The following is an 11,232-nucleotide window of genomic DNA, read 5'->3' as shown; positions in this document are numbered from 1 at the left end:
TATTTTTATTAGAGAAAAATTACTAAGTCACTGTTACCCTCGGTTGTGTTCTGCACTTCTGCTAGATCCCTCTTTCAGTAAAAGAGTGAAAAACATTCCTGCTAAACATTTTAGCCCTTGAGATATTAGGTGTGACTCATATATAATATGTCAAGGAGAGGCGTGAGTGAGCAGGTCATATATAGTTGATGAACCTCCATCGTTCACATTATTATGTGATGGATGATATCCAGGTTCATCCCTTCTTCTTAATCATTCTCAAAGCTGCTCGATTGTGTCCTAATCTGATGCAACCTGGCCTGGCCCATTCATTGCCTACCGAACAGAAAATTATGTGACTAGAGCTAGAGGACAAGAAATTAAGATAGATAATATGAGTGCCTTGGACATGCCTGATTAACATTTGTCTCTTTAGATTAGTTTAAGGAGAAATTGTGGTTAGGACCATGTGGATGTCAACAACTTATATAACATGCCCTGATGCACATATCAGCACATGCCCATCCATGTGAATTGTGAAGGGATGGGGAAATAGGAAATCTCAAGAATGAGACATGCCATGTACACTAAAACCTAATCAGATATAAATCATCAAATTCAGGTTGTGTCTATAATAAGCACTACCACCAGAAATATACATATATATAGATATATTATAGTTTTCATCAACTAATTAACAAATCAAGGATTATGAATTATTTGGTGCTCCAAAACAGGTCCAAAGTATTTTGGGTTTGCAGGGGAGTAGGCCACCCACCAACCTTTTGTTTCAGACTTTTCTTCACTCCCTAACAAAGCAATTTGCCTTTTGGATTTTTGCATGCTTCACTTGATCCAAGGCACCTAAAACAAATGATAAATAATTAAATCCCATTAGACATTAGAAAGAAAGAAATATTGCAATAAAATGTATTAATTTTCTTGTTGGTTTATGAATAGATTTTTTTTTTTTGGCCAAGTATGAATAGATTGAATACGAATATGGACGTCTCTGCTCCAACTTTCTCACATGAGATTCTATACACCATCATTGGATACACCATCATTGGTTTGACTGCTTTTCTTCTAAGGAAGATCTCACCTTTGACTCTTGGAGTCCTCTCTTTTTCACTGCACTCTGCACACTTGGTCACCGGGTGTGCAATTCAAGGGAAGGTCCTCTGTTCTCTAAAATGCAAGTGCCAAGAGCCAAAGTGCCAAACCAAACCAAAATAGCAGAATGCTTACTCCAAGCTTTTCAACTTTTTCCTAGCAAAAATGCTCTTTAGTATGCAAAAAGGTAAGAAAATGATGATAACTTAAGAGCCAAAACTTGTCCATTTCAATTTCTAATCAGGTTATCAGATCAATCTTCAGTGAAAGTACTGGTTATATGTCTAAATTAATGGGATTTTCCTAGAAATTGAAGCAAATGAGCAGTACTCTTGTACCTGGTAATTTTGCAACATGCTCCTTGGGATGGGGAAAATGGGGGAAAGTAGTAGTAGTTCAGGTGGAATTTCATGTGTCCCCAGGTCTCAATTTTCAAACTATTGATGATGGTAAACTCACTAACTTGGCCATTATTTAAGCACTTTGCTGAATCAAAAGTAAAACAATATCATGAGAGTAAACAACTTTAGTTTTTGATGGTTGTGGGGAACAAAATCAATTCCCAAACAGGTGAACAATCATGAAGTTTCATTGATAGAGATGGGACACCAAAAACACAGAAAAGCAACACATGCAATTTGGAACATAAATTAAAGAAAAAAGTTGGAATGGCCTTTTTGGTTGAATCCCAGTATATATATTATAACTAAGATTAACATATATAGTTACAAGCACTCAAACTAGGGTTGGACTAAGAATAGGAAAAGAAAAATTAACCATTGGTGCTAAATTTGGATTCAAAATACTTAACCAAGGTTGAAATTATGGATGAAATTGATATGAAAACGATTGAAATTTGACAGCAGTCTACAAGAGGAAATTTGAAATAAACAACAGTAGAGATAAATGTGGCAAAGACAATCAAAAGTACTACACTCTAATTAGTTCATAATCGGAACATCTTCGTAAAACATCACATTAATTAAAGGTGATAGGGACCATTCTAATGGTTTTAATAATCAACTGATCAGTAACATCAGGCTTTTACATGTGATTAATAATTAAACTTGTTATTAAAAGTAAGTTGTGTCTCATTTCAGCTAATAGTTTGAAACTATTGCTGGCAAAACTATATATGTTGTGCTTGTAAAAACTAGTCTTCCTGGTCTTGTCAAGGGTTCGTTCAATATATACCAAAGCTTTGGCTGATCCAAATGGCTATAAGATAAAGATTCATCTTGTATTGCATGCATATGTTCACCAAATCAAAGGCAGAGAGAGAGAGAGAGAGAGAGAGAGAGAGAGAGAGAGAGAGAGAGAGAGAGAAGATTGGGCATTTTAATATGTACCCACTTAGTCGCATTCATTGTCCCTTTTTCTTTAAAGACAGTGGTGGTAATCCCATACAAAATGCCTGCTGATTATAAGTCATAAGTTGAAATGAACCCAGAAACTCTGTTTTCTTTTGGTCAGTCAGTGACCCAGAAACCCTGTTTAGTCCCAACAATTTAAAAAGTATTTGTCTTCTTGTTTTTTTTTTGTTTGCCCATCCAATAATACTGGACACATAATTTCAAACTCTTAGAAAATAATTATAACCTACCCTTGAAAATGAAAATTATCTTTATTGTGCTTATGTGCTGCACATTGCACCTTTACCATGTTGAAACTGATGCACAATATGGGAGTTATTTTTAGCTTCATATGGAAGCAATTATATATTATCAGAACTTTATGCTTATTACTATTTTAAATGACTTTTCCTCAACTTTATCATAAAGTAGTCATAAAACCCTTGTGTTGCCTCCAGCAAAAACCCCTTGTGTTGTTAGGAGGACCAATTTTAATACAATATTACTTTTTACATGCTCATCTTTTTGGAAGAGATAAAACATGAGTGCTAAGACGCATTTGTAGTTAATTTGGTTTTCTTTGGCCCTATGGCCCCCTTGTAATCTCAAAAAAAAAAAAAAAAAAAAAAAGGAAGGAAAATAATGGTGTCCCTTCTAACAGACAGTCAGTGTGATATTTGTATTTTGACCACTAAAATTTAGGCCTCTAAAGAAAGTACTGCTACTCTTCTTCCAGTTGAAATTAGTGTGATAGAATTAAATGGTTTCAAGTTTCAACCAGAAGAAGTAAACAATATGGTTGTTGACTTGTAGGGCATTCTAATTATAATTGAATTTATTGCATTTCTTAATGTTATATGATTTGGGTAATGGGAAGGTGCTATAGTCAAGGTTGTGAATTTCCCGTGTACTTCACATCAAATGAGTGGCTGACAACCCCAACTGTGTGACGTTCAGAAAACCTAAATTACTTCCACTTACTGCGGAGAAGATGAACTGGAAACAAAGCCATAAAAGCATAGAATAATAATATCATACATGATGAATAATGTACACATAGCATCATCAAATGGGTTACCTAGAAGGTAGTCCTAAGGGGGTCTAAAACAGCTGAGGACGGTCTAGCAAGGTTGAGAGAAAATTGGGTTAAGTCTGCTAAATGAGTTGCATTGGCAGAGAATAAATATAGGCTGAGAATTGAAGTGGGATCAAGTTTTTGGAAAGGCTTAAATTAGAGAGCTTGGGGTGGTACAACAGAGCATAACTCAATGGACCCATAATGAAGCAACTCCTCAATCATCTGTTCTATGTGGTCATCTTCAAGAAGCTCAAACTGTTGGGTGCTTTCTACTTTAACTTTACTGACAAGCCAATTTGGGTCTGGTTCTTGCTCAGCTGCTGCCGATCTTTTCTCTGCAGGCACTAACACACCCTTTTCAGTGGGTTTCTCAACAATGTCATTTCTTGTGTCAACAAACGAAGGCTGTGGTTTTTTAGGCTGTTGCTGTGGTGATTTGGTCATTTGGAGTGAAGCCATGTAGCATCTATGGAGTTTAGCAGTCAAAGTTGCTGAGAGAAGCTTTGAGGCTGAGGACTGAGAGGCATTTGGGTTATAAGGGAAATTGGTCCTTGCCCTTGGTCCACACATAAGCCTTGCTGCTTCATCATAAGCTCTGGCTGCGTCTTCAGCCGTTTCAAATGTTCCAAGCCAAATTCTAGTCTTTCTGCACCACAAAAAAGTAAGAAACGTTTCTTTTAGTTTCCAAGTTAAAATGCAGAAGAAACGTGTGTGAAATGAAACAATTATAAAGAAGCTTTGAAGAAGCAAGGTAGGGGGTGGTGGACTTACAATAAAGGGTGGCGAATCTCAGAGACCCAAGAGCCCCAATGCCTTTGTCGGACACCTCGGTATCGCTGTTGCGGTCTAGCCATTGTTGTGCAAAAGAAACGTTTCTTTTAGAAAGTGTTTGTGAAAATGTCTGTGTTAGGGGAATGAAAGCTTGTTGAGAGAGGAATATATATGCCAGTGAAAGGCAGGGGAGGGAGAGATTGGTTTTTGTAGTTGGGGCTTGTCTGACAGATATAAGGACAATTCACAATTGGGAAGCTCTTTTTCTAAGCCTTCTGGCATCCAAAATTTAAGAACTTGGGGCCCACAAAGGTTTTGGCCCTTTTTGGGTTGAAACTTAATAACCCCTTTTTTCTTTTGTGTATTAGTTACCAGTTGGCTTTGCTGGAACTGATGATTCTTGAATACATATGTGATGTGAAATTTTTCAAAATGACCAAATTCAGTTCACGTGAATATGATAATAATTTCGATCTGTTTCAAAGAAACACTGTAAAGCTTAGATTATAATACCGTTTCTTTTGGGGACTTCTATTCTTCAAGAAAATCTAAGGTCATAGTCCCACAGATTCTTCATGTGAGTGTTCTTTAAGCAGAGCTACTGACAAACAACGTTCACATATTTGACATATATGCAAATAATTACCGAGTATAATAAGAAGTGGGAACTTTTTATTTTTTATTTTTATGGTTATATAGCTTTGAACATGTATCATTCAGATATAATATTCATTATTGTAATAATAAGTTTTAAGGAATCTTGGAATTTCAGTTTCATGTACTGCTAACATGATCAGGTCGCAGGTGATTCCCAAATTGGAATTTCGAGCACTGATTGCTTCCATAGTTCCATGTGATGATCAAAACAGAGGTTGTATGCTCTGTTCTTGAAGGCATAAATTGGTACCAGTAAGCATGATTGGGTCAATCCTAATTTGGGACACATTGATTAAAGATTCTTGGACCATAATTATTACCAATCCAAATCCCATAATCAAAATCTCCTTCACTATTCTAAGAATCAATTTACATTCCGGAGAAAAGTTAATTTTTTGTTTTGTTTTGGTACATTGAAAGAGGGTATTAAAATATGGTGATGATGCAGGGTATTAAAATAACAGATCTATCTAGTAGTATCTACAAAACATGGTGTGCTACTTTAAGGTGGTATTTGAAACAGGCCAGCGTTCACTTTCATGCGACTTTTATAATTAAAATTTGGTGGGGGGTGGGGTGAGTAGAGCATGTGTTATGGTTGATTTTGTGGGGGCGTCTGTGACTCTTGTGTGTATGGTTCATGCCATCTGCTATTTGGCATTGGGTGCAAAAATGGGAAACATTGGCATATGATATGGAAGTGATAGGAGAGACAAACCAGTTTCTTCAGTTTCTTGATGTTTTTGGTTGGTCATGTCTAATGTTTAATGTGCTGAAAGGCTAAGACTGCACCATCTATGCTGACTCTTGAGAGATATCTCTTGCAGGTTTTGTGCAAAATATCCAAAGATTGGAGCATCTCACTTTTATGTGCATGTGAGGAGTATTTCCCATATCTCACTCAAGGCTAAAGCTGCTATTTATGACTTTTGTGCTTCCTTACTTTGGGGCACCAATAAACAAGTTTAACTTATAATTTCGGTCATTTATTAAAATGAGAGAGCTTCTTTCATACGGTGTTCATATGACATCCAAACACATATAAATAGTAAATAATATATTTCTCTAATAATGAAAAGATAAAATCGTTAATATCTATATAGATATATGACATGCGATAACTATATTGCATAATTTTTTAAATAATGATTATTATTCTTGAAATGTTGAAAAGAAAAGAAAAATATGAAATGGCATGTTGACATTTATTAATTATGAAAATAAGGCTGGACAGCAAGACAAAAGAACAAACAGCATGTAGTAATTAGGAAAGCATATACGCTGATAATCTTTGTCACAGACTTGTTTACAGCTAACCTTGGCCTGATATCCACACATATAATTAATTATAAGCTTGGAGGAGGGAGCCAGTTATAAAGCGCGTGATGTGGGACCCAATACCATAGAACATGAACATGGGTGATGAAAGATGTCCCTTTTATGTGGATATTAACGGAAGTATTATTAATTTATTATTGTGTGTGTATGTCTTCAAAGTTTTAAAGCCTCCGAGAGTTCGACGGTTTTTATGGCCCATGACACGGTCCGGTCCAGTCCATGTCAATTGGCTCCAGGACTATTATCCCAAAGTCACATGCAAACACAATCCATTAAACATTATTCTAATGTGTTTCAGTGTTTGCGCATTGGAACATTGAATTCCTCTATTAATCCCAAACATTCAATGCGTCATCTCTTCTTTAAATGTTGCTACTCAGCTCTGCACTCGCACATGTACGCATCCTCCAAATTACCAATTTTATTTGGCTATCGTGTTTTTTTTTTTTTTTTTTTTTTTTTTTATAAAAAAAAAAAAAAAAGGGCTTGCCCTTGTTTGTTTGTGGATATTAGTCTGGTCTCCAGGAATAGATTGAAAATGAGATAAATATTATTTAGACGCGGTTTCGTTTCGTATAAGCAGGAAAGGAAGAAAGTGGTGGATTGAGAATTTAAGATTTAAGGGGGTGGATGTGAAAATGTGATGGTGATAGCTAGAAAATTTGTGTCCTCCTTCACCTTCAACTTACAAGTTCCGCCCGCAGTCCATGGGATCTCGCCCTGCCAGCCTGCCTTCTTTAGAGACTTTGAAAAACACCTCATCCGCAACATTAATTAGCATTCCATGAAAACGATATATATAGGCCCAACTTCATGTATGTGTGTGTATGTCCCTCATTTGTCTTATTCTCACAGTTTGTGTTTGCAACACTTTTTGCGCATGTGCTTCGTATATTAAATTTTTACCTTTACTCACTAGTCAAGCCTAATTATCCGATTTTATCTCACTTTGATGTGTCATCCTTTTAATGAGAGGTCAGCGGATTCATGTAATTTGATTCGACGTTGAGTGCTAATCAACAATTAGCAAAATTTATCGCAAGGGCATTATAATAATTTTAAGTTCAACCTAAGAGTTTTTGGGTTCGTTTGACATTATTTTTATAACTGCTAAAAACATTTTTAGATTAGTAAAAACACTTTTAAATTAGTAGCATTTGATTAAAAAAAGAAAGTGTTTTTATTCATAATTGCATAAAGCATTTATAATTCTATAAAAATTTATATGCACTTTTAAGTAAAAGCGTTACTACTGACTAAAAGCACTTCATAAAAAATAAGTGGGCTGCTATTTGCACACCCTTTTTTTTCTTTTTGCACACCCTTTTTCTCTTTTTTTCTCCTACACACCCCACACACTTACCTCAAATTCAAAACCTCTCAACACACACCCAACCCATTACCAAAATACCCTCATTTCATTACACACCCTCCCTTCTTTCCCTCTCTTTTTTCTTTCATTCACACCCCCCTTCCCCTGTTTTTTTTTTTTCTTCTTCTTCTCCAGCCAGGCCCTCCACCCAACCCACCTAGCCCCTCAACCCCCTCACCCGACCCACCCCTCCCTCCTTCCCCCTCCGGCCTCCCCCTCTACCCAACCCACCTAGCCCCTGCTCAGCCGCTGCACCAACCCCCCCCCCCCAGCCCCTGTACCACCAAAACAGCCAACCCACCGACCCCCCTCAGCCGTTGCACCGACCCCCCTCAGCCCCTGCACCACCAAAACAGCCACATTCTTCTCTCTCTCTCTCTCTCTCTCTCTCTCTCTCTCTCTCTCTCTCCAAGCAAATAGCAAAAAAAAAAAAAAGTTGCAGGTGGTTCGGCAGACTGGTCTGCCGAACCACCTGCAACCTTTTTTTTTTTTGCTATTTTCTTGGGCGAGAGGAGAGAGAGAGAGAGAGAGAGAGAGAGAGAGAGAGAGAGAGAGAGAGAGAGAGAAGAATGTGGCTGTTTTGGTGGTGCAGGGGCTGAGGGGGGTCGGTGGGTTGGCTGTTTTGGTGGTGCAGGGGCTGGGGGTGTCGGTGCAGGGGCTGAGAGGCTAGGTGGGTTGGGTGGAGGGGGGAGGCCGGAGGGGGAGGGAGGGAGGGTGGGTCGGGTGAGGGGGTTGAGGGGCTAGGTGGGTTGGGTGGAGGGGCTGGCTGGAGAAGAAGAAGAAAAAAAAAACAGGGGAAGTGGGGTGTGAATGAAAGAAAAAAGAGAGGGAAAGAAGGGAGGGGTGTATTGTCTTTTTTTTTTTTTTTTGGTTTTTTTTTTTTTACTAGGGGTGTGCAAAAAGAAAAAAAAAAAAAGTGTGCAAATAGTAGCTCTCAAAAATAATGACAAACAGATCCCTTATATTGTAGGTAAATCAAGAGAGTTGAAAATATTGTTGGTATGAGATAGCTACAACTACAAGAAAGGTAGCAGCGTAATTAGTGAATATATATGCTATAGCAGCATTAATATTGTTGGCCCACAGAAGTTAGTCAAGCTCAAGCACATGTTGGTGGTACTCTGTGAATTGCGTACAAGGAGAACCGAGGATATATAGCTGCCATGCATGTGGTTCAATAGCTTAATTAACTAGTTAATCATCAATGCCACAACTAACTCTATATATATATATGCTCTGACTTTAACAGCTTGATATATAGCACCATTAACTTAATACAGATCAACCACACTCCATCACAGGTCTTTTTCATGCCATGTGCCACAAATATGCAAGAATTACAGTTTTCTTTTTTTCAATTTGTTACCGGGCTGTTTCTTAATTATGTGGACTTATATAATTCATTAGAATTAATTGATTAATCAATAACTATCTTCTATAAGATTTAAATTCAGAATTTTTCTAACAAAGAAAGTACTGTGTGTCACCACTAAAATAGTAACAGCCAAATCTTTTAACTTTCATTACAACTTTTAAGAATTGTAACGGCTTTATAATTAGATGGGTAACAGCCAAATTTGTTTGAAATTATACTAAGCGGCGATGATTAGGGAAACCAAGACTAAAGTTAAAGAGTTTGTCGTTATGTGAGTTGAGGGGGGTAATACTATTTAGTAGGTAGGTATAGAACATAATTCAAGTGAAAAGTTCCCAACAATGAATAAACATTTCTGCTAAAAGATAAGCGAAACTGGTGGAGACCGAAGGGGTACCTACCAACTTTGGACCCGACTGTTACGCAACTAAAAGGTTTGAAACTTTCCACCATGTATTTGGGCTTGGTTGTTACTCAGTGTGAGCTTTATAAATTGGGCCTTGGAGTTAAAAGAACGTAGATAATGGGTATGAGAAATCAAGCAGACTATTTGGGCTTACTTGTACACATCTGTACAACACCAATATGGAGTCATGGACCATTCTATGGCATTTTGTTTTTCCTCAAGAACAGAACTGAAATTAACGGTTTTCAAAGTGAATTTCACTCCTGTATCGATATAAGGTGTTGTCTAATATTAAGAACGAAGCAATACGAATATATGGAAGGGCCAAACAACTTTACATATATATATATATATATATATATATCCATTATCAACTTTTAATAAGAAGTTTGCATGTTTTGTACATGATCAATTGTAAGGTAATTAAGAAATAAATTGTAATAAATATTGAGGGGCTTCTATACTAGAGAGGCCTTGGCTTAATAGTGGTGCCACATTCACTTTGTTTTTGAAGCGCATAAGGGGTAAAGTCACTGCTTTAATTACCTATGTTGATAATATGGTGGTGACATGTGATGATCATGAGAAGATTTCTAGTTTACAGCAGTATTTAGCTTTTGAGTTTGAGATGAAACAACTTTGAGACCTTAAATATTTTTTTGGGATTGAAGTAGTCCGATCTAAGCACGATATTTTCTTATTTCAACGAAAATACATTCTTGACTTATTGTTTGAGACTGGAATGCTTGGATGTAAGCTAGTGGTCACTCATATTGACCAGAATCATAAGCTATTTGAGTGTTTGAGTGTATCTCTTACAGACAAAGGAAGATATCAAAGGTTTGTAGGAAAACTGATTTATTTGGCTCATATTAATTAGACCATATATTGCATATGCAATGAGTGTGGTGAGTCAATTTATGTATGACCCACGAAAACCTCACATGAATGCTGGGATTCTTGAAATATGCTCCAAGTAAAGGGTTATTGTTCTCTAAGCATGAACATCTAAAGGTTGAAGGCTATACTAATCCTGATTAGGCAGGTTCAGCCGATGACAGAAGATCTACCTCAAGATACTTCACTTTTGTGGATATAAATCTTGTGACTTTGAGAAGTAAAAAACAACAAGTAGTAGTAAGATCAAGTGATGAAGCCGAATTTAGAAGTATGACACTCAGAGTTTGTGAGTTGCTATGGTTAAGAAACTTATTGACTGACTTGCACTTTAAACCAAAAATGGAAATGAATCTTCATTGTGATAATAAAGCATCTATAGATATTGCTCATAACTATATTCTGCATGATCAGACTAAACATGTGGAAATGATAGACATTTTATTAAAGAAAAACTGGATGCAAGAATTATTAGCTTTTCATTTATGAAATTTGAAGATCAACTAACAGATGTACTCACCAAGGTCCAAGACAGTAGCTAGCAGGGTGTTTTTTGATTTACTGGTCAATTAAGTTAGGCATGTGTGATATCTACACACCAACTTGAAGGGAAATGTTGGCGTAAAGTCAACTATTGTAATTAATATGAGTTAATTGTAATTAGAGAAATTAGTGAGATATGCAATTACCAGAATTGTAGAGATTGTAGGGGTTGGTAGGAATTATAGCCTAGCTGACCTTTGTAGTTTTTATTTGGCCAGGTATGTCCTTATTTGTAGTTAACTAGTTTATACACTATTTATACCTCCTACTTGGAGATAGGGGTGGGCGGAGGTCGGCTTGGGGCTTAATAATAATACTTTTTTTTTTTCTTATTCTTCCCCAACCAAAAAA

General features: G+C 36.8%; 1 protein-coding gene across 1 annotated transcript; it reads right to left on the bottom strand.

Moving 5' to 3' along the window:
* Positions 1–3,465: 3,465 nt before the first annotated feature.
* LOC147278341 (ethylene-responsive transcription factor ERF003-like) lies at positions 3,466–4,445 on the bottom strand. Its single transcript, XM_086249449.1, has 2 exons — positions 4,294–4,445; positions 3,466–4,168 (listed from the first exon to the last, which is right to left on the bottom strand). The coding sequence occupies exons 1-2, from the start codon at positions 4,374–4,376 to the stop codon at positions 3,676–3,678; spliced, it is 576 nt and encodes a 191-aa protein (XP_086105575.1). The 5' UTR covers positions 4,377–4,445; the 3' UTR covers positions 3,466–3,675.
* Between the last annotated feature and the right edge of the window lie 6,787 nt (positions 4,446–11,232).

The sequence above is a fragment of the Dryas octopetala genome, chromosome 7 (genome assembly GCF_963921425.1).
Source record: "Dryas octopetala chromosome 7, drDryOcto1.1, whole genome shotgun sequence".
NCBI classification, from domain to species: Eukaryota; Viridiplantae; Streptophyta; class Magnoliopsida; order Rosales; family Rosaceae; genus Dryas; species Dryas octopetala.
This window is presented reverse-complemented; position numbering and strand designations above follow the sequence as displayed.

Bases quoted from the DNA above. Each gene is read 5' to 3' on its own strand.
- LOC147278341 (XM_086249449.1), bottom strand. From the start codon at position 4,376: ATGGCTAGACCGCAACAGCGATACCGAGGTGTCCGACAAAGGCATTGG. The intron at 4,169-4,293 runs GTAAGTCCACCA...TTTGTGGTGCAG, and splicing joins GAGATTCGCCACCCTTTATT to AAAGACTAGAATTTGGCTTG.